At 43.2% G+C, this 23,912-nt stretch overlaps 1 protein-coding gene and 1 long non-coding RNA gene across 2 annotated transcripts in view; one reads left to right on the top strand and one right to left on the bottom strand.

The window, feature by feature from the left end:
• Mmp20 (matrix metallopeptidase 20 (enamelysin)) overlaps nt 1-5,010 on the bottom strand; it is a 46,738-nt gene extending 41,728 nt beyond the window's left edge. The window contains exon 1 of the mRNA NM_013903.2: nt 4,866-5,010. Coding sequence (NP_038931.1) covers nt 4,866-4,988 — 123 coding nt within the window. The 5' untranslated portion in view covers nt 4,989-5,010. The remainder of the gene's footprint in view (nt 1-4,865) is intronic.
• An 8,596-nt stretch (nt 5,011-13,606) lies between these two features.
• Nucleotides 13,607-23,912, top strand: part of Gm31751 — a 62,463-nt gene continuing 52,157 nt past the window's right edge. Inside the window, exon 1 of the long non-coding RNA XR_379096.3 lies at nt 13,607-13,694. This is a non-coding gene — a long non-coding RNA (predicted gene, 31751). The remainder of the gene's footprint in view (nt 13,695-23,912) is intronic.

Genomic DNA, 23,912 nt, shown 5'->3' with positions numbered 1-23,912 from the left:
CTCATACAAACACATGTACATGAATAGAAATGAATAGGTGTAGCTAAGACAAGAATCTATGAGAAAAGAGAAGGCCTTTCTCTGTTACTCCTAGGCCTTCCACCTAGACCGAGGAGCTCTGACAGGCAGGAAATTTGGCTCTGCCTCCATCTGCGCTCAGGGGTTTGTTTGTTTGTTTGTTTGTTTGTTTTAGGATGAAGCTGCTTCGAAGGCTTCTTTTTGTGCACAAGTTGCTGCTGCAGCAACTTAAAGTGACGTCTCAATCATGTGTCTCCAAGACCAGAGGATAGAGAAGTGCATCTAAGACCAGTGGCTCTGTATTTCTGAGATGTTTCAGCTTCACACATTTTCTTCCCTTGTTAGAGAATGTGCTATATTTGGTCTTCTGATATCTACTTCATGAGATGTGACTGTAGAAGGGAGATGTTCATGATAAATTAGGCAAAGACCATATTTCCCGCTCCTGTTAAAGTGACATAGTCACTTTAACAAGTGATGTAGGATTACCACAGACTCAATAATCAAGATAAAGAAAACATTTTTATAAACACTGGGCACCCCAACCCCCAAACCAATGCCAAAGCCATATGCTAACAAGATCTTATGGGAGAGGGACACATGATGCCCCACTCCCACCCCTAGCAGAGGAGGGCGAGTCAGTGTTCTTAGTGTTGTAGTCCCTGGCAGGTTGACCATGCCTCTAGGAATAGTTTACACCTTGAGTGTATGAGCGGCACTTTGTGACTCAGTGGGCTACTTATTGAAAAAGAAAGAGTGTGAAGTCGGGATGGGGGAAGTGGACAGGATCTGCAAGGAGCTGGAGGTGGGGTGGATATCATCAAAATATATTGTTTGCATTATGAAATTCTCATAGGATATATTAAGAGTTAAAAAGCAAACAGACAGATAAAGCTCAAAACCAAAACCAGGCGCTTGCTTGCCTTGTCCCAAGTCTTGGCCTGAGTATTGGCAGTCCATTTGAAAGCTACAGACACCTGGGGCATTTTACTTTTGATTATAGTTTTTGTTTTCTGCTGTGAACGTGCGCAATTTTTATAATAAAATGTTTTTCTTTTTCTTTAAAATAGGCATTGGATGCCAAACCTATAGCTTTAAAGGTTTAAGGATGAACTTATTCAATAGAAGAACAGTCAATTTCAATGAAATAAAATCAGGATTTACGCCTACTTAATGGAGGTATGGAACCTCATCACTGCAGTGACATCAAGGAGATGGTGACTTAGTGAGTTTCTAAGGCAGGTGTTTGAGGATTGTTATATGTTCTAAATTAAGGAGAGTCTAATGTTCTGGGGTCTTTCTTGCCAGTGCTGTTGACAAGGCTTTGGCATTCTTTCTGGAGTCAAATGTTCCATTTGGCATTTAGAGATCCATGTAGAACTGTCCTGCCCTGTAGGCCACCACTTTTGTGCAGTGCCTTGCAGTTGCTCAGTGACCTCTCTGTCTCTCCTGCTGCCAAACCACTAAGTCTTAGGAATCTCTACCAAGCCACCCTCTGCCAGCTTCTTTTCCAGTGTTTGATGGATAGAAGTAAGGGAGGATAAGATGGACCCCATCTGCTGGCTGATGGTCCCAGGACATTTAGAAATATCCCTCCTGACTGTCACTGGCCCAAGGAATGGCTAGGGCATACTTTCTCCAAGATTTTCCTTTATTTTTGTCTAAGAGTCATTCAAAGAGATTTGTAACAACGTTGACAGTTTCTGGAAAACTATAGGTTCCAGTGAGGCTGCACCACAAATATGCTGGCACAATTCTTTGAATTTCTCTTACTTTAGTTTTCTTGCCAGCTTCAGCCTTCCCACCTGTCTAATGATATACTGATCACACCAGTGCAAAGATAAACAAAAGCAATGGATAAGGAAATGCCAACGTACACATATCCAGAAATATTTGAGATATTTTGTTAATTAATGTATTTTAATTTTTTTAAAGTTTTGTGTGTATATGTGTGTTCCTGAGTAAATGTATGTACTCCGAGTAAATGGAAGAGCCTGTAGAGGTCAAAAGACAGCACTGGATGCCCTGAAACTGGAGCTGCAAGACAGTGAGAGGCCATATGGATGCTGGGAGTTGAACTCTGAGCCATCTCTTTAGTTCTTATTTGTGACTCTTTAAAAATAAAGTCATGTAAATAGCATAAAAGCTAAACTGTTCTTTCATATAATATTTAGTGAGAAAAGTAGAAGCCAATATTTAAAGATAATAACAGTGAAACATCTTTATCACAGAAAACAGGGTGGTGCCAAGGGCTCAGAGGTCCAGGGGCTTCTTTTGCATGGTTTAATTTCTCATGACTATGTGGTAAATGTGAATTACACTACGTCTAAAGACAATTAAGAAGGATGTTTTAAATGTTATGCCAACACCACTAGATAGTTCCCATGTTACAATAGGCTGACTTAATGATTTTTGACTTCATAACCGGGTGAAAGTGATGTTCTCTCAGTACAAACCACACTGCAAATTTTGCCTCTTGGTCTTTCCAAGGCTGGCAGTGTACAATGAGGGTTTCTCTCTGGATCCTGAGCCTTAGTCACAAACCACAGCCCTGCACAATAACAAGCTGCTGTGTTATTAAGCAAAAGTTTTGGTAAGCTGTTCGACTCATGATATTTTGAGCTTATGATGAGGTTATCAAGATACAACAGCATCATAAACCAAGAAACATCTGTACTATTTTAAAAAGCAAGCAAACCACTTAAAATAGATAAATCCTTGATTATAGAAAGAGGTTAGGTATTTGCCCCCCCACCCCTGTGTGTATGTGTGTGTGTGTGTGTGTGTGTGTGTGACTAGGATTGAACCAACACTTCAGGCATGTTAGGTAGGTGAGTGCTCTATTATTGACCTATATCCTTAGCTCATTCATACTATGCCTACACCTATTATATCATTTCCATAGCTTCAATGCATATTAAAAAATCTTAATTTTACGGATACAACTGAACATCAAATAAATTAAGTAAGAATTGTTGAAGTTCTCACATGCAGATGTTTATGTCTTTGGGTTTGGGGACAGAGGTCTCTGGTGTTATATTTTTTAGCTAGTGATTTTGGAAAGAAAAGACCAGTGTGGCAGATACTTCCTAGTTCATGACCTAGTGACTTCTTAATGCCCCCCCTTGCTCCCCCGCCCCCCGTCAGTGCCATGAGAGCAGAGACTTTGGCTTGCTCTCTTCACTCATGGACTAGGATCAGAACCTCTCACTGGGTGGGTCCTATTCTGGCTGAGCACCAGTCTCCTATATGTGTCAGGGTACCACAAAAACTTTATAGTTTTGAATTAGAGAAGCATGAATCTGGAGGAGGAAATTACATTAAAGAGAGAAAGAACCTACACGGGTCTCAGTAAAACACAATTTACAATTTTAATACCTGGAGCTACTTTGAATTGGGCTCCTCTACACATGGCTTTGGTCAAAGAAAGTTTGACTCAAATGGACACCTCCTGTTGATATTGGCATTTCTGTGGAAGTGGGCATCTACTGTTGACATCGCCTATGGAAGAGGTCATCTTCTGTGAAGGGGACATCGCCTATTGACATTGGCATCTTCTGTTAATTATATGTAGAATTGCTATGGCAAATGTTCCCTGACTGCTTTCATGTTGTAAAAGAAACTGGTTGACTGGAATGGGTGAGTGGCAAAACAATTGACGGAGATAGTCCATTGTGCATAGAGACAGTCCATTGTGCATAGAGACAGTCCATTGTGCATGGAGACAGTCCAGTGTGCATGGGAACAGTCCAGTGTTCATGGGGACAGTCCAGTGTTCATGGGGACAGTTCAGTGTGGATAGGAACAGTCCAGTGTAGATGGAGATAGTCTAGTGTGGATAGGGACAGTCCAGTGTGCATGGAGACAGTCCATTGTGCATAGGTGACAGTCCAGTGTAAATAGGGACAATGCAGTATGCATAGGGACAGTCCAGTGTGCATAGGGACAGTCCAGTGTGGATAGGGAGAGTTTAGTGTGCATAGGGACAGTCCAGTGTGCATGGGGGACGGTCCACTGTGCATAGGTCTCTAGTCCTTGGGCCCAAGCTGGCCATGGGTACAGCTGGACAAAAGGGGAGTAGCCCCAGGCAGAGATGAAGCCACATGCAAGCTGTAGTTTCATCAGACTGGGCCAGGTGGCACATCTACAAAGACCTTTCCCTATTGATAGCAGTTCTGTCATTAGAAATCCATTTCTACAGGTTAAGAACCACTGTCCTCCCTTAAACAAATTCTCTGTATTTGGGATGACTTTCAGGCATGGAATCTCTACAAAATTCTAGCATGGTTGGTTACATCAGTTCCTTCATACCACAGTCAGATGGGAGAGATCCCAAGGCAGAAAGTAAAGTTGAGGAAAAGATTGTGGAGGAACACAGACTAGGGAGAAAAGACCCACAAATGAGAAGGAAGTGTGGTCTGTCTTAATTCTGATCAAGGTTACCTTGACCATAAAAGCCATTTATTTTAAAAATGTGAACATAAAAAAACCTTTTTCTGTGGCTGCCAAGCACTGAGTATTAGATTTGCAGCCTACCTCAGTCTTTATATTTCTGATCTTATTTTCCTCAAATACTTGTTTTTGAGTTTTGTATGTTGTATAACCACACTCAAGTTCTGTATAATGTGAGCCACAGATATTTTGTTCAGCTGTTAGCTCAGCCGTGTAACTCATGCACCTGATAAGCATCAGGCAGTAACCTTAGCTAGCATGGCCCGTTGGGCTTCTGTGGAGTTGTAAAATGTATTATTTTTTAAAATAATATTTTTTGTTTACTTTCTTATTATGCCCTGTTGGGTGTACTGGGTTAGGAGAGGAAAGAAGGGGTGGGGCAGAGAGTCACAAACCTGTGCAAGGTGGTAGTTGCTCCTGAAGGTCCTAGGGGTGGCTGCCAGTAGGTTGGGGTCTGCAGTGGCAAACTTTAAAGCTGTGACAAGGACAGCAAGGCCAGAGGCAGGTAGCACCTTCATCTCCTCTCTTGCTTGATGATTGTATCAGCCCAGGGGTGGCAGACAGTGCACATTTGCACCTGGACCAAGCTCCTTTTATAGAGTCACATAGGGCTGGGCCCTGTAAGTGATGATTCATGTCTCAAATGGTAATTACACAGCTTGTTTCTCCCCCTGATGAAGGGGTAACAGTGGTGCCCAGGGATCAGGGAAAGCTTCATTCTTTGTGATTGACCAAATCATAAAGGGAGAGAAATGGTTACTTTTAATGGCACTTGTTAGCTATGTACAGAAATTGGTATGAGCTTGATTTATTTGAATCCCATCCATTAGGGATTTGAAAGCCCTACTTTTAAGACTCCCTTTAAAAGCAGGGGCTAGTGCGGTAGTTCAGTGACTCTTTACTCTTTATTTGCACCCACAGGCAAGCCTGATGACCTGGGTTCATTCCCCAGGACCTACATGGTGGAAGGAGAGAAATAATGTTTACAAGTTGCCCTCTGAATTCTCTCTGCATGTTGTGGCACCTTCTGCATCCTATTGTAAAAGAATGAATGAATGAATGAATGAATGAATAGGTCCAATTTAAAAAAAGACAAAAGTTAAATGATTTGAACGTGGTTGGATTATAGTACAATTGAGCTGTCTACACTTTCAAGTCAATCTTCAGCATCCTGTATGTGCATTTCCCTCTATATTTCTCAGGAAACAGTACTGGTGCTGCTGCTGCTGTTGTCGGTGGTGCTGTTGGTGCTGTTGTTGCTGCTGCTGATACTGCTGCTGCTGCTGGTTCTAAGACACACAAGCCAACTTTATGTAACCTCATGCTAACGAGGGTTGAGAGTGACCCTGTAACTGCCAGAAGGCTTTTCAGTGCAATAACACTAGAGCTGTGCCTGTTAACCAGAACATTAGACAAAACTCGCCATTTTAAGGGCATTCTGGTAGTTCAGAGGCACATCTGTGTGTGTACTCATGTGTGCAGATACAAATGCACATATGTGTCAAGCCAGAGGACTTTTATTTTGAGATAAGGCTTCTCGCTGGCATGGGCCTTGCAAATAAGCTAGGGTGGCCCCATCCTCAGTACGAAGGCTGGAAGGGCGTGCTACTGTGTTTGGTTTGCAGGGTTTAAAACCCTTTATTCAGAGGCTTGGGTAAGGACTGAGGAGGCAAACATGATCATTGAGGCCGCCCTGCTGCTAAGAGCCATGACCAGCTTTTAACATAGATTCTGCGGGTAGAACCCAGGTCCTCCTACTGACTAACAAGTGTGTCACTAACTGAGCTATCTCCTCATCCCCTGGCCTTATCGTCTTTAATATGGAGAAAGGTGGGCAGTCTAGAGAGACTGGGCTTAAATTGTAAGTGAGATTGGACAAATTATTTCATGTCTAGGAGCATTAGACTTGACCCCTCCTGTGCAAAGTCTTCAGCATCACAGGACAGTACTGGCAACAGGACAGTGTCTGCTGGTGCCACTTAACAGCTCAAACAGAAAGGAAACAAATCTACCCCTTGCCAGCATGTCCTCCACCGAGTTCCTCACTTTTAGCATGATTTAAGGTATCAGCCATTCAGAAAAGAAGCTTTTCCAGAGAGGTCTACCAAGGGGCTGCAACTGCTCTGGCCTCAGGTCTCCAAAACCAATGCAGTTTGCAGCCAGGCTGCTCATACATATTCCTCTTTTTTCATACCCTTCTTTGGGTGTAGCCCACTCCAGGGCTCGCCCTGACATGTACCTGGATTGTAACCCTTTGCTCACCCCTGCATGAATTCTGTGTACTTGCAGGTAGTTTTCACTCAGGGCCTTATTTATTTCTTTAAAGTATCTTATTTATGATTTTTGTTTTTTTAAGCTTTGGCGGTTCAGTTCCTAATGTTGACTCCTGTGCATATGATCAACCAGGTTGCTTCATTTCTTTTGGCTGTGATACTTTTATCTTTAAAATAGGGGAAAGATGGCAACTTATAAAGCATGGGGCAAATCATGACACTGTAGAGGTTTTAGCACAGTGTAGGGGAGGCGTTAGTGCATATGAAGTCGGCTCTGCTGCGTTTTCTTTCTAGATGGAACACTATGTCTCAGACTCTCAAGGTGTGCTTTCTGGACCCAAAGATCACCATCAACGGAGAACGGGCAGGAAATGTGACCTCTCAGGCAACACAGAGTGCCACCGAATCTGAAGTTTCGGAGATGAGACCTGTTGGTCTGAGCCTAAACTTTTAAAAGTTTTTAACTAAAAATCAAACTTTTATTAAACATTTTCTTAAAATTTCTCACACAAATACAATGTATTTAGCTTAAATCCAGTCTTCTGACTCAGCTTCTTGCAGAGCATCTCCTCCTCCATTTCCCTGACAACTTTATGTCTTCTCCTCTCTTGTTTCCATAATACACTGAGTGCAGTAGGTGCTGTCTATTTGCGTGTGGATGTCGTTTGTGTATGTGTGTGTATGCATGTGTGTATGTGTATATGTATGTGTGTGTGTGCGCGCATGTATGTGTATGTGTGTATGCATGTGTGTGTATGCATGTGTGTGGCAGGGGCCAGCCCCAGTGTGGGGTGTTTCTTCTTTCTTGTCAGTTCTTGAAGCAGTGGAGGAGGAAGAGCATATGCGGAGGGTAAGACTTTGTCTTTGAGTTTCTGAGGTAAGACTTTGCCTAACGAGAAATTTAAGGTTGCTGTATAATAAAAAGTTTACTTATCTAAGTCTAAGTTACTGTGCTATTGTAGCTGACCTGCCTTCTGTGATCCTCTGAGGCCAGAAACTGCAGTCTCTGGCACTTAGAACCTCATCCTAAAACAGCAGAAGATTAAATAAAGGATTAATTGCTAGAGCCTTCTCCCTATTGTCCAGATGCCTCTTGCTTGTCAGGCTAGGGGAAAGTTTGGAGCAATAAACTTCTATTGAACCAGGGGAAGAGAATAACACTCGCAGAAGGAAAAACTTTTACATAAGCAAATATGCATAATCTCACATAAATTCATATTCAGCTTCATTCATACTCATTTTTTCATTTTCATTCAAACCCAGTTGGACCCAGCTTGCATGCATTCTCATAATTACATACACAAACATGTATACATTCTCACAATTACATACTTACACACACATGTATACATTCTCACAATTACATAATTACACACACATACATACTGACATATACATATGGAGCAAAAGACCAAGCACCGGTGTAGAAAGAACTCACTCATTCTGGATGAAAAATGGGCTCCAATCTTTATTACATAGAGAAAGAAAAGGCTCCTACCTTTTTAATGCTAAATGAATTAAACCCATGTTTGTAAGAAAAAAGCTTTGTTTCTTTTAATAAGACTAAACCTGCCTTATCCTTACCATGGGACCTGTTCTGTCCCATGGTAAGGAGAAGCCTGCCTGCTCCTTCTGCTCTCTGCAGCGTCTTCTTTTCTCCTCTTTCCCTCTGCATTCTTCACACTGCTCTTTTAGTATTTTATGTTACCTATAATTTCTAAGTTACTCCACACTGAATTCTCCTTCTAATCTAAAAAGTGTTCTGTCTAAAAACTTCTCCTCAGCTCAGTTCCTGTCTCAGCTCAGTTCTTCTCACCTCCATTCCTCTCGACTCAGTCCCTCAGTTCTGACTCCTCTCTTTGTCCTCAGACCTTAAACATCTTTCAGAATACATGATCACGTGTTAAAAAGTTCATCACAAGTTCACACAGAAAATCAAATCATAAATTGAAATAGAAGTTTACAACAGAGAATGTTTACAAGCATATCCATTAGGAGTGATTATCTAGCTAAACATCCATCACCTGTCTCAGCTCCACAGGTTCACTGAAGGTTTAAAACCGTAACTAAGTTATAAGTGAAGTTTTCTATAGATAAACCCAGTCAATATTTTATATTCTGTCCTAGCACCTATAATGAATTGTTAGTTCCCTTTTTTATGATGTTTGGTTAATTGTTTTACAACCTCTTGGAATGTGCTCTGATTAGGAGAAAGTCTGGCTACCATCTAACAGCAATTAACTGTGACACTTGGGAGACTGGCAGAGCTCTCACTGCAGCTTTGACTATCAGAAAAGGACCTAATTGCAGTTCCATTATAAAAGAGCTTAATACCCATAGATATAATTTTAGGAATTCTTATAGAATCATCATTAAGACTTAAGTCATCTATTTGTCTATATAGCATCACTACAAGATAGTACATCTTCCAAGATCTGCAGAAATCTGCTCCAAAGGGGTGTGCCACCACTACTTAGTTGTAGGCCGTGGGTCGCTTACAACAGATTGTTAGTGATAGTTCTATATGTTTAATAATAACAGAAAAAGCATTTTAATAGCAGGAATTTTTCCTTTTTTTTTTTTAAAGATTTATTTATTATATGTAAGTACACTATAGCTGTCCTCAGATACTCCAGAAGAGGCCATCAGATTTCGTTAGGGATGGTTGTGAGCCACCATGTGGTTGCTGGGATTTGAACTTGGGACCTTCTATAGAGCAGTTGGTGCCCTTAACCACTGAGCCATCTCGCCAGCCCGGAATCTTTCCTAAAATGAGTCTCTCACAGCCTTGCTTAATGAGGGCTCACCTGTTGCAGATTATATAATAATCCGAGGCAGGCCACTTCAGGATGATCACCTGCTTGTCCCATTAGGGCTCCTGACATGTGTGCATGTGTGTATGCATGTGTGTGCATGTGTTTGTTTGTGTGTATGCATGTGTATGTGTGTTTTCAGTGGGAGAAAAGGTCATGTGTCTGTGTGGTGTTCAGAGAACAACTTGAAGGAATCAGTGGTCTCTCCTTCCATCATGTGAGTCCCAGGCATCCAATTCAGGTCGTCAGGCTTAGCTTAGCAGCAAGCTCCCTTACCAACTGAATCATCTAGCCCACCTCACTCTAAGTCCTAAAGCTCTTCAGGCAGACCTGATGCATGCTAACAGTGGAGAATCATTGAATTGGCTGAGTGAGTATAATCATGGGGTCTGAGATAAGATAATAAAATTAGGAAAAATATCAAGAATATGCCAGTTTACTGTGATAGCTATCATTTGAAACTTCTCTGTGAAGTGTGTTGTAAGGAATTTATCACCAATACATCTTAAAGCCTCACATTTAGACAAATTTGAGGCTACACTCACTGTGATCTCTCTCTCCCGGTTGCATTCTGATGCCTTTGCTGAATGGAAGCGATACCATGGGAACTACACCTGTAGGGTCTAGGGAACAACTGGAGTTTGTTAAATATAGACATCATATTAATTATATATTCTGGGATAAATTACATCTCAAAGGAAAAAAGAAAGAAAGAAAACAGATCGACTAGTGTCCTTCAGCTAACTAAATTGTAAGCTTCTTGATTGTTCGATAGTGAAAACCACCTACATTTTTCTAATGAGTAAAGGAACATACAGATTAATTATCACCTTTTGGCTTCAGGAAAGCAAAAGATATTACAACAGTCACTGAAAAAAAAAAAAAAAAGGCAAGCCTTGTGGCCCCTACTGCCTCCTGTAGTAGCTTCCAGATATGAACAAGCAGGCAGTCTTGCCACTTCCTTACAGTGGCTCATGTCTCCCTTTTACTTCCTCCCCCAGATATGTTCTACCACTTCATCCTGATGACACCAACAGAAAGGAACACGGAGAGGCCAGGTGTCTTAGGCTGATTTCTGTCACCATCCAAAACTGCTGACCAAAATCAATTCAGGAGAGGGAAGGATTTGTTTAGGCTTTCATCGGTGAAGCAAAGCCGGGACTCAGGTAAGAAATGAAGCAGAGACTACAGCTGATCTCTGCTTAGGGGCTTGCTCTTCCTGGCCTCCTAGGGTTGCTTTCTTATACACCCTTATGCCTCAGGGCAGCACTATCCAAAGTGACCGACCTACATCAATCAATCCGCAGCATCTGGGTGAGGGTGGCGGGGTCCCATACCTAACACTTCTCCCATATTCTTCTTTAGTAAAATCTGCATACTTTTAAAAGACGGTAAGTAAGTTTTTGATGGAAGGAGAGAGTACTCCACACTAGTATCTAGTGTGAGAGGAATCCACTGACCACAACAGGAAGAGAGAGGCCAGGAGTTATCTGCTGGGTGAGCTTTGAAAATGTTCCCCTGCCCTCGATCTAACCATTTTAAAGCATCCGATACACCTTTAGTGTGATGATAAGTGTGTCCTTCCAGAGTTCCCAGGTTGAAGCTCTAACTTCCATGGTGACATGGTTAGGACATAGGGACTTTGGGAACTGAACTGGTCATGGGGGCAGAGCCATTGTGAGTGTCATTAGAGACCTTATAAAGGGGCCAAGAGAGAAGCGTTCCTCTTCTACTATGTGAGGATGTATTGAAAAGCTGCAACCTATGAGTCAAGAAAGGTCTCTTGATCATAGACTTACTAGGTCTTGACTAGGAGAAGTGGCTTTCTGAGGTTGAAAAGCCACCCAGTTTAGGGTGTTTTGTTATAGCATCCTGAATAGACAGACCAACCCGAATGATCTCATAATGCCAGGCAGGAAGCAGATACTTAGAGAATGATAAAAGCATGTTCCAAGGGACCCATACCAACTCATTGGAGTTCCCTCTGGCCCAATGTGGGACACTTTAAGCATCAAATATATAATAATATTGAGTTGCATCTCACTGAGTAAAATATTAACTTATGCATATGCAGTTACAAACACACAAGCAGCGATGGGGAGAAGAGACAGTCTTAAAGATAGCAGAAAGCCAGTGAGTGGATATTTGCAGAAAATGATAGTTTCAGAAAATAAGAATAAGAGACCATCATAGTAACAGCTGAGTCAGAGGAATGCTAGAACACAGGTACCACACAATGGGTGGAAAAAGAAGAGCAAAGGGTTTCTTTGTGGATATTTTCCCGTCATATTCTGTATAAAAGTGCAAAAGCACACAAATATAAATCAAGTAACATTCTGCAATGCAGCTGGGCTACAGTTTTAAAATTATCAAGGCCATGAAGGGAGACTGGAGAGTTTGAAAATTCTCAGAAAAAATTACAGTAGTCATAAATACAGTATTACTGTAGATGCCATTCAGGTCTGGAATACTAATAATGGACCCACTGCTATGTGGATTTATGAATACATAAGATGTGTTGGCATTAGGTAATAAAAACAAATAAGCTATGAGTGTGTTTAAAAATTTATTGTGTGTGCATGTTTGTATGCAGACAAGTCTGTACTTACATGTATGTGTGTGTGTGTGTGTGTGCATATGTGTATTGGGATAAATGCTCTAGTTTGATGTGGTAGCATCTTGACTAACCACAGTGTTGACTCCACCTATGAATTCTTTGATCTAGATGTCTGGGACTCTATTAATCCTTGGTAAGAGTGAAGGTTCATTTCTCAAGACTCTTCCAGGCTCCTATAGTTTGAAAGGAAATACACAGAAAGTCAAGGACACACAACCAATCCTTTCACTGAGCTCCAGAGAGGCACAAGTAATAGCAAATCCTTCTATCAGCAATCAGCTGGGCAGAGCTTTCTTTGAGAGCACTCTGAAGGCAGCATACCAGAAGCCACATGTGAAGTTAAAAAAAAAAAAATCCAATTGGGTAAAGAGGGAGCTGGATCAAAAGATGGTTTCTTTGATCAAGACCAGAATGCCACACAGCATACACAGTGAATAGCTGAAAATGAAGCATGAGGGACTGGGGTGCAGCTCAGCCTGTAGTGAGTTTGTGTAGCATGCATGAAACCGTGAGTCGCATCTCAAGCTCTTGTGTAACCCAGGAATGAAGTGGCTGACACCTTAGCACTTAGCAAGTGGGGGTTGCAGCAGCAGTAGCAGCAACAGGAGCTCAAGGTTGCTCTTCCCTACACAGCAAGTCAGCCTGGGCTCCACAAGGCTCCATCAACCAACCAAGCAACCAAGCAACAAACAAAAGTAATAATTATTGAGATAATTTGAGATTCACTTTTCAGTTAGCTGTTGATTGGTGCCTATGAATAAATACATTGTTTCTGCACAGAAAAGTAAAAGGCCAGATTTTTGAAATTGAATTCTGGGAAAGCAATGTTTCAAAAGTTATAAACTTCAGACACTGGATTTTAAGAGCATTGAGAAGTCAACCAAGCATGGTGTCCTGCACCCTTAATTCCAGCTCTTGGGAGCCGGAGGCTGGAGGATCAAAGTTTGAAGCCAATGAGTCCAAGGTCAGTCTGGGCTACGTGAGACCCTGTCTCAAACAGGCAGAAGGTCAGGCAACACAGATAAGTGTATTCTGAGGATGCATAAAGCACAAAGTGGGTAGTAATGATTTAAAAGAAGTGTAACTAACCAAGCCATGTGCTTCAGGAGCAGGAGATGAGGTAACCATGGAACTTCCTACCCTTTGTTCCCAGCAAACAAAAATGTGTTTGCCGTTCATCACTCTTCTTACACAATGTTATTTTTTTATGAGTGCAGAACCATCGAAGTTCCTAATCTATAATCTGAAAGGAATTATATCAATACATCTCAGGACTCAAATAACAGGTAGCTAAAACTTCAGTTTTGTGTTGTAACCTACTTTGAAGGAATCACTTTACTAGAATCTGAACTAGGGCAATATTCCATTTGGGACAGTAATTATAAGTGTGCCTGAGGTGTAGGTGATGTTTTCATAAAGCAGTCTCGGGAACCGCTTTCTAGAGCATCAGGATTTAAGTGGATGAAGTTTGCAATCTCTTGGATTACTTGTACTCACAAGAGAAACAGACAGCAATCTCAGGTAAGTTGTCTGGATTTTCTAAACTTTAGTTTCTCCCTTTGTGAAATGAGGATGCTAAAATTTACTGAATCACGTGAATTACATGTGAGTGTGTATACATGCATATTAGCACACAGTCTGGAATATAGAAATTAATGGAGAGATTATTGTAGAAAATTATGTTCATACAACATAAAATTGTAATTTAACATTGAAGGGTTCTAACATGGTGAACATGGTGCCAACAGGTTTGGCCTTCTACCTTTCAGCTTGCAAAACAATTAAGATTACTTTCCTCAAGGCCTATCCTTTTATTTGACCAGACTCATTTCTGAGACAAAACACTAATGTCCAACTACCAAAATTTGTTAATTGGCTAGCATATGCAGCAGGATTTATCACCTTACCCTAGCACAGGCTCCATCCTTTTCCCCGAAAAATCCACTCCTGCAGAAACACTGTTCTTGCCGCCTGCCTGCTGCTTGCTCTTACTCTCATTGCTGCTGCCACCTTTTCTGCTGTCCCTCTGGGATAAGAAATCTCATTTGTGCAGAGATTTTGGTGTCTGGGTGTGTCCTGTACCAATTCCAGAGGCCAATAATATTAAATATTGCAACAACAGGCATACATCAACTACAAAGCTTTTTTTTAAAAAAATATTTATTTATTTATTTTAAACTCCAGTTGTTATTCCCCTCCCGGTCCACCCTCCGACTCTTCCACATCCCATACCTCCTCCCCAACCCCTGTCTTCATAAGGATGCCCCCGACCCCACCCCACGTGACCTCTAAACTGTTTGGGGCCTCCAGTCTCTTGAGGGTTAGGTGCATCTTCTCTGACTGAACCCAGACCTGGCAGTCCTATGCTGTATATGTGTTGGGGGCCTCATATCAGCTGGTGTATACTGCCTGGTTGGTGGTCCAGTGTTTGAGAGATCTCGGGGGTCCAGATTAATTAAGACTGCTGGTCCTTCTACAGGGTCATCCTCCTCCTCAACTTATTTCAGTGTTTCCCTAATTCAACCACAGGGGTCAGCAACTTTTGTCCATTGGTTGGGTGCAAATATCTGCATCTGACTCTTTCAGCTGCTTGTTGGGTCTTCTGGAGTGGGGTCATGCTAGGTCCCTTTTTGTGAGCACTTCATAGCCTCAGTAATAGTGTCAGGACTTGGAACCTCCCCTTGAGTTGGATCCCACTTTGGGCCTTTCGCTGGACCTTCTTTTTCTCAGGCTCCTCTCCATTTCTATCCCTGCAGTTCTTTCAGACAGGAACAATTGAAAACATTCTTTCTAGCAAAGAAATGGTAGGAGTGTAAAAATATTGATCTGGAAACAAAAGTCGTATTTTGCAAGGAGAAGTATTTACTGCCCCCTCCCACCAAAAAAAAAAAACCCTAGGATTTTTTTTGGAAAATGCTAATTTGCAGCTTCAAGCTGTTTAGGTGAAATATGCAAGCCACATCAGCAAAGTAGACGAAGCAGGCGATTTTAGAGATGGTAATTACACGTGAGGCTGCTTCTATTATAGCTCTGCAGGGTTAACCATGCTCTCAATTCCACAAAATGTCATAGAACCAGGGCTGAAAAGGGCTGAAAGGCCTCCAGTTACAGTGGCCAAGGAGATGAGAGTCGAAGCCTCTGCAAACATGTACTTACCTTGTAGTTTTCTTTTAAAATATCAAAAAAGGAAGGGCACATCATACCTAAACCATCTTCTATCAAAACAGTAATAAGCCTGGTTATGGTTATGGCTCGATAATGTGGTGTGCCTCTCTTCCTTTTCTTTCCCTTTTGGGATTCTTTTTCTATCTGATCTCCTTTTTTCTCTTTTGAAAGCATCAATTTTAACTGCTTACCTTTGTATTAGGCAGAACAATTCAGAGATGTGTGTGTGTGTGTTGTGTAAAAAGTATGTTAGTATTTTTGTACATGCACACGTGTAGTTACACTTTATGGGAGCTACAACATCAGGCACCATTTCTTAGGAGCCATTCAGCTTGATTTTGTTATCATTTAAGAAAAATAGTTTCTTGAGTCTATCACAGCATGGTAGCAGGCCAAGCAGTCATTAGAGTAATGCTTGCAGACCAGCTTTTTTTGAGACAAGTGCTCACTGTGCAGTTTTGGCTGCACTGAAACTTGTTGTGTAGACCAGCCTGGCCTCAAGCTCACAGTCAGTTGCCTGCTTGTGTTTCCAGGGTGCTGAGATTGAAGCAGAAAGCCATCACATCCTGCCGGTCTACCGTCATCTTTTTTGGAAGCATGATCTTTCTGGGACTCTCAGTTCGACTACACTATCTAGTTAGGGAGCCCTGGGGAGCCCCTATTCTCAACTCTCCAGGGCTGGGGTTGCAAGTTTCTCACACCAGGCCTGGCATTTTCCTAGGTGCTGGTGTTTGAACCCAGGCACTCAAGTTTGCCCAGCACACACGGTACCTGCTTGTCTCTTCATTTGAGCATGCACTTGTAGGAAATGGGTGAGTCTCACTCTTGACTAGAATATTACAAGTGATCCTTTTGTCCCTAGCCAACTTGTGAGAGAGTGAGATTTCTCTTCATTACGTGTTCATACACACTTGAATAGTAGCGACTCTACTTTTTATTTCCTTCACCATAGTGAGCATTTTCCAGAAACATAGGCTAAATTGTTTTCTTTCCTTTGTCCTCTGTGCAGGCCAGCACCTATTATCTAAGGTTAGACCTGGAACTGATTATAGCATTCTAAAAAAAGCAAGGCTAGTGCAGACTGTAGCATTTATGGATTGTCGGGAGCCTGGAGCTCACTGGATCCCACTGTGGCTATGCAAGCTGTGTTTTATTGCTGTTGTAAGCATGGCCACCAGTCTCATCCTGAAATCTCTCCATTCCTTTGTATTTCTAGAATTTCTACCTCAGCCATTTGGTTCTGCTTGTGGCAGTTCTTTTGTGACTCTAGAGGGCTGAAGGGTTCTGGGGTTAGAATAGTGTATATGGAGGCAGTCTCACTGACTCTCCTTGGTCAGGTGAAGACATAGGAGTGTTGCCAATTCTGATCATTTGGTGAGGACTTCCAAGCCTGTCATGACAAGGGTTTTAATAGCTGTAATGACAGAAGAACCATGTGAAGGCTCAGGGAACAGGAAGAGAGGGCTTTCCAGACAACGTGAGGCAGGGCAGGCTTTCAGCAGAAAGAACCCTTACATGGCATCCTAAAGTTGGAGCAGATGAGGGTAAGGGAGAGGAAGGTTCCCAGGATAAAGAAGTATGTGCACAGGATGCAGGTGGGGAGGTGTGTAGGGCTGTGTAGGGTAGGGTGGAGGGTTTGTGTGTCAGTTACTTTTTTCCTTGTGTAATGAAGTCCCTGAGAAAGACAACTTAAGGGGAGAAAGGTTTACTTAGATGTAGGGATTGAAGGCATGATCTGGGAACAGTCCATTTATTCATTTTTTATTTTTTCCTTTTTTATTAGATGTTTCCTTCATTTACATTTTGAGTGCTATCCTGAAAGTCCCCTATACCCTCCCCCTTCCCTGCTCCCCAACCCACACACTCCCACCTCCTGGCCCTGGCATTCCCCTGTATGGGGCATATGATCTTCACAAGACCAACGCCCTCTCCACCCATTGATGGCCGACTATGCCATCTTCTGCTACATATGCAACTAGAGACACGAGCTCTGGAGGTACTGGTTAGTTCATGTTGTTGTTCCACCTATAGGGTTGCAGACCCCTTCAGCTCCTTGGGTACTTTCTTTAGCTCCTTTTTTTGGGGGCCCTGTGTTTCATCCAATAGATAACTGTGAGCATCCACTTCTGTATTTGCCAGGCACTGGCATAGCCCACAAGAGACAGCTATATCAGGGTCCTGTCAGCAAAATCTTGCTGGCATATGTAATAGTTTCTGGGTTTAGTGGCTGTTTATGGGATGGATCCCTGGGTGGGGCAGTCTCTGGGTGGTCCTTCCTTCTGTCTCAGCTCCGAACTTTGTCTCTGTAACTCCTTTCATGGGTATTTTGTTCCCCATTCTAAGGAGGAACGCAGTATCCACACTTTGGTCTTCCTTCTTTATGAGTTTCATGTGTTTTGCAAACTGTATCTTGGGTGAACTCAAGAAGGTGGACTCCAGAAAATTAAATAACCCCATTAAAAATGGGGCACAGAGCTAAAAAAAGAATTTTCAAGTGAGGAATACTGAAGGGCTGAGAAGCACCTGAAAAAACATTCAACATCCTTAATCATCAGGGAAATGCAAATCAAAACAACCCTGAGATTCCACCTAACATCAGTCAGAATGGCTAAGATCAAAAATTCAGGTGAAAACAGATGCTGGTGAGGATGTGGTGAAAGAGGAACACTCCTCCATTGTTGGTGGAATTGCAAGCTGTTACAGCCACTCTGGAAATCAGTCTGGCGATTCCTCAGAAAATTGGACATAGTACTACCGGAGGATCCAGCAATTCCTCTCCTGGGCATATATCCAGAAGATGTTCCAACTGGTAAGAAGGACACATGCTCCACTATGTTCATAGTAACCTTATTTATAATAGCCAGACACTGGAAAGAACTCAGATGTATTCCTCAACAGAGGAATGGATACAGAAAATGTGGTACATTTATGTTATTAGACGCGTTCTCACGACCGGCCAGGAAAGACGCAACAAACCAGAATCTTCTGCGGCAAAGCTTTATTGCTTACATCTTCAGGAGCCAGAGTGCAAGAAGCAAGAGAGAGAGAAAACGAAACCCCGTCCCTTTTTTAGGAGAGTTATATTTCGCCTAGGACGTGTCACTCCCTGATTGGCTGCAGCCCATCGGCCGAGTTGACGTCACGGGGAAGGCAGAGCACATGGAGTGGAGAACCACCCTCGGCATATGCGCAGATTATTTGTTTACCACTTAGAACACAGCTGTCAGCGCCATCTTGTAACGGCGAATGTGGGCGCGGCTCCCAACATCTCCCCCTTTCCTTTTAATAAGAGCAAATAGGCCACCCATATTAATGAGAGTGGAGATAGAGGTCAAATCCCCAGTGTGTAGGTAAAGGAGCCATGTACAGGATTAGCTCTTAGGCTCACAGGCTTTTACCCAGAGCAACCCTGACCTGCTCCCGTGTCGTTTTGCCTGGAGAGAAGGACACTTGGACACTCAACCTTCTTGAAAGATGACATGTCTCCCTAGAATAGGCTCATATATGCCGCAGAGCCTTTCTACTGCAGTGCTTAGCCGTGCAACTCTCTCGGGCTGCTGAAGCACACTCACTCTATCCCGTGCAATGAGTCTAGCCTCGTGAGATGTAAGAGCTGAGTGGCCAGCGACCTATTGCCTAAGCATAGATAACCATATATCAGGGGGAGCTCCATGTTCTAGTCCTGCAAGCGCCTGGGCAATAACCACCTTGTCTCTCCTAGTTTAGGCCTTAAGCTTACAGACCAATCAAAGAAGCAACACTAATCCACAGCAAAGTGTATCTCCAAATAATATTAATCCCACCCATTTTTTAAAGAAGGAAAATGCTGAGGAGATCCAATTGGGTAATCCTTTGGTCAGCGACAGGTCCAAGCGCATGGAGTTGACCTGAAGTCTCAATTCCCGAAGGATCTGTTCAAATTCAGCCATCCAATTCTGTAACATATACTGAAAAAGACTTTTTGACAATTTAGCTGCCCTAGTAAATTTAACATACTGAATGGAAATAACACACAATCCCGGAAACTTTTGTTCACAACCCTGCTGAGTTATTTGTCATAATACATCTAGTTGTATCTGGACAAGATCTATGAGTTGATTAACCAGCATGAGACCTCTCTGTATCTTGACATTAGCTGAGGCCTGTTTATCTATGACTGTAGTCACCGAGGCTGACAAAGTGTTAATGGTTATCTATTTTTCCTGAAAAGGAGGTAACTAAAACTGCCCAATCATTAGATGTGGCTGCCAAGGTTTGAACCTGTGCAGCGGTATAAGGTACAATTAAAAGATATGGACTTCGCCCAAAGTGGGTGATTGCTGCTTTTAGACCTTTAAGGGCAAGCTGTGCAATTGCATCAGGATACCAATCTATTATTTTAGCTGGGGATACGTTTGGATGGATCCACAACAATGGCCCATTCTGCCACAAAACTGCAGTTGGCAATTGTGCTGTCTTAAAGACACACAAACTGAAAGGCTGCGAATCCTCAATACGTTGTAATTGTGCATTTTGTAAGGCATTTTCCACTTTTTGTAAGGCCTGGTTAGCAGCTAGAGTAAGAGTCCTAGGGGAGGAGATATGAGGATCTCCTTCTAAAATACCAAACAAAGGCCTTAACTCAGCGGAAGGAATCTTTAAAAAAGGTCTGAGCCAATTAATATCTCCCAACAGCTTTTGAAAATCATTTAAGGTATGGAGGTGATCTCTTCTTATCTCTACCTTTTGGGGCACAATCTTATCTGGGGACACCACAGAGCCCAAGAATTGTCCTGTATCAGAAATTTGGACCTTTTCTGTGGCTATCTGTAAACCCCACTGACTTAAAGTTTTAAGTAGAAAAGGATATGCCTTTTGTAGCATGGTAAGGTCTTTATGGCACAGGAGGATGTCATCCATGTAAAGGAGCAAAATTAAAGAGGGGAATTGTTCCCTCACTGGCAAAAGAGCTTCTTGTACATAAAGTTGACACATAGTAGGACTATTGGACATTCCCTGTTCTTGATGTCCTAACCCTTTTCCTTCTTTATAACCCATCTTTGCCATGATATTTTTTGCTTTAGTTGAATACCCTCCCGATGGGGCGTTTTCATTGGACAAAATAAGGCCCAAATGCTGCATAATATCCCTTCCCCAGAGGTTAACCGGGAGTGGGAGCACATAAGGTATGAATTTCCCTTGCTGTCCTTCAGAGGATTCCCACGTCAAGGCAACGGAGCTTATAGTGGGACATGATTGATATCGTAGGCCCTGTAATGAATGAGATGACTCTGTGGTGGGCCATGCTTTGGGCCACCAATGTGTAGAAATTATACTTTTATCTGCTCCGGTATCAAGGATGCCTTCAAACTCTTTTCCGTTGATCTTAAGGCGGAGCTTAGGTCTATCATTTAAAGATACAACCAAATAGGCAGAATCATTTCCTAAGGAGCCCATTTTCTTTATCTCAGGTCCTGCAAATTTCTCCCTGGTATTATCAGGGAGGAGCAGCAGCTGAGCTATCCTATCTCCTTTACTAATAGAAAAAACGCCCTTAGGGCTTGAGCACAGGACCTGTATTTCAGGGGAATGTTGACAATCCATAACTCCAGGGTGGACTACTAAGCCCTGCAAGGTGAGTGAACCCCGGCCGAGAATAAGGCCCATGGTTCCCAGGGGCAAGGATGGTATAGGCTCCACTGGCACCGGCTGAATACTCATTTGAGGCATTAATAGGAAGTCGGAGGCGGCACGCAGGTCCACCCTTGTGGGTCTTCCTGGGTCGCCTCTCTGACTGCTTCCTGGGTCCTGACAAACCGGTTCCCATATCTTTGAGGGCCCTGGGACCGAGGGCCCGATGACCCGTTTTTTGGCACATAAGCTGATTGACTATCAGGTGGGGGAAGGACTCTGCCCTTTATATCCCTCACAGAGCGACACTGGTCAGCTCTATGATAACCCTTGCCACACTTAGAGCAAAGAGTGAGAGTCCCTCCCTGTTTATCTGGAGCTCTGCAATCTTTCTTAAAATGCCCAGGCTTTCCGCAATTAAAACATGTCCTCTGATCATTTCTGCCCATGGAGCGGTTCTGAGATTGAAGGATGGCGGCCGCTAAGCCTGCATTGGTGAGAGGTCCCCCAAGCTCTCGACAGACCCTGAGCCAGTCTTGTAAGCCTTTGTTCTTTCTTGGGGCTATGGCCGCTCGGCACTCCTTTGTGGCTTGCTCATAGATTAGCTGTTCTACCAGAGGCGCGGCTTGCTCTGAATCTCCAAAAATACGCTCTGCTGCCTCTGTCATTCTGGCCACAAAATCTGAGAAGGATTCCTGAGGTCCCTGGACAACTTTTGTTAATTGACCAGTGGTTTCACCTGCTCAGGAGAGCGCCTTCCAGGCCCTAATAGCCGTGGAAGAAATCTGGGCATAAGCTCCCCAATGGTAGTTTGTCTGATCAGCAGAATAAGCTCCCTGACCCGTTAACAAGTCAAAAGTCCAATCTCTCTGCTCTGGAGTCAAAGCAGCTGCGTTTGCTCGGGCCTGCGCTTGTGCAGCTTCGTGCTAAAGCGCTCTCCATTCCATATATTTGCCCATACTAGGGAGAGCGGCTTTTACAACCGTTTGCCAGTCGGCAGGAGTTAGTGCCATGCCGGCAAGCCTGTCTAACTGCACCAAGGTAAAATTAGCATTGGTTCCGTATTTACGGACCGACTCGGCAATTTCTTTAATTTGTAAGTATTCTACCGGAGCGTGGACACGCCCACCCTCGGCTCCTTCAAAGACCGGAAATGCCTGTTGTATTTTCCTTTGTTCCTCTCTGGGAATGAATGAGTCTGCGCACTGCCTCTCTGCGCACTGCCTCTCTGCGCAGGGCTGACGCACTACGCAGGGCGGGGACTCCGCATAGGGCGGACCTTGAAGCCGACTGCCCTGAGGCCAATCAGCAAACTGGCCTTCGCCAGCCGCTTTTGGCTTCCTTAACTGATTAGCTAGCACTTTACCTGGCTGGTACCCTTTTTTCTCATAATGAGCTGCTTCTTCCTCCCAGTCTGTTTCTTCAGAGGAGAATTCATCATCTGATTCAGAGCTACCAAGAGCTGGCTCCCCGAGCCCATCCAGCGATGAGCACAGGCTCCTTTTCCTAGAGACCTCCGCTAATTGATCTTTCTTCTTTTCCCTTTTTCCTCTTTTTCTTCTAATCTCTCTCCAGGTATTCCTACCTAACCTTAACTTTTCCTCGGGTTCAAGACCCTTGGAAAGGCCTGTATACTTATTTTGTGTACCATATTTCCTCTTTGTTCCTACTCTCTCTCCCCACTTTACTTCTGATAGCTTGTCCTGAATTTCCTCTAGAATCCTCCCTGCCTTAACCACTTGATAACATGTGAAAAGGAACAAAAGGGCTTCTAACATTAGAAAAAATTCAAGGCCAAACATTTTCCACTTTACTTCTGATAGACTGTCTTGAATTTCCTTAGAAAGTTCAAGGCCAGGCTTACCTCGTAAAGCTATACTTACGGGTTACCGCCGTTCCCCAGCTGAAAAGTTCTGAATTCATGCAGTTGAATCCTTCTTAACAGTCTGCTTTACGGGAACCTTTATTACCGCGACCCGCAGTTCTGGTTCTGGAATGAGGGATCTTCCTTGCGCCAGTCCCGAGTTTTTTCTCGTCCCGGAATTCGGCACCAATTGTTATTAAACGCGTTCTCACGCCCGGCCAGGAAAGACGCAACAAACCAGAATCTTCTGCGGCAAAGCTTTATTGCTTACATCTTCAGGAGCCAGAGTGCAAGAAGCAAGAGAGAGAGAAAACGAAACCCCGTCCCTTTTTTAGGAGAGTTATATTTCGCCTAGGACGTGTCACTCCCTGATTGGCTGCAGCCCATCGGCCGAGTTGACGTCACGGGGAAGGCAGAGCACATGGAGTGGAGAACCACCCTCGGCATATGCGCAGATTATTTGTTTACCACTTAGAACACAGCTGTCAGCGCCATCTTGTAACGGCGAATGTGGGCGCGGCTCCCAACACATTTACACAATGGAGTACTACTCAGCTATTAAAAACAATGAATTTATGAAATTCTTAGGCAAATGGATAGATGCAGAGGATATCATCCTAAATGAGGTAACAAAAGAACACACATGATATGCACTCACTGATAAGTGGAACAGTCCATGTATTTCAGGGGAGGAGAGGCATCAGGAACGGGAGGTAGCTGGCCACAACACATCCAGTAAAGTAGCAAAAAGAGGTGAGCACTTTGGTTCATCTTGCTTTCAGTCTAGAACCACAGTGCACACATGTGGAGGAGGCCTTCCTTCCTCTCTTACACCTCGTTGGAAGCTCCTGCACAGCCGCGCCCAGAGGTGTATCTCCTAGGTGACTCCAAATCCAGTTAAGCCAGCAATGTATGCCTTAAAGTTTCTCTATTGGTTTGCTTTTTAAAACATTTATTCTTTGGCAATTTCATACATGTGTATAATTCTGGTCCCCCTGTAAACCCAGATCTCTCTTCCCCACCCCAGCTTCTTTTAAGAAGTGTGATTATGAGGAGTACGTATGTGCTTTAGAAACTGCTGGACACTGTTACTAGTATTT

This window comes from Mus musculus, chromosome 9 (genome assembly GCF_000001635.26).
Source record: "Mus musculus strain C57BL/6J chromosome 9, GRCm38.p6 C57BL/6J".
Lineage (NCBI taxonomy): Eukaryota > Metazoa > Chordata > Mammalia > Rodentia > Muridae > Mus > Mus musculus.
The sequence above is the reverse complement of the archived record's forward strand: the minus strand, read 5'-3'. Positions and strand labels throughout refer to the sequence as shown.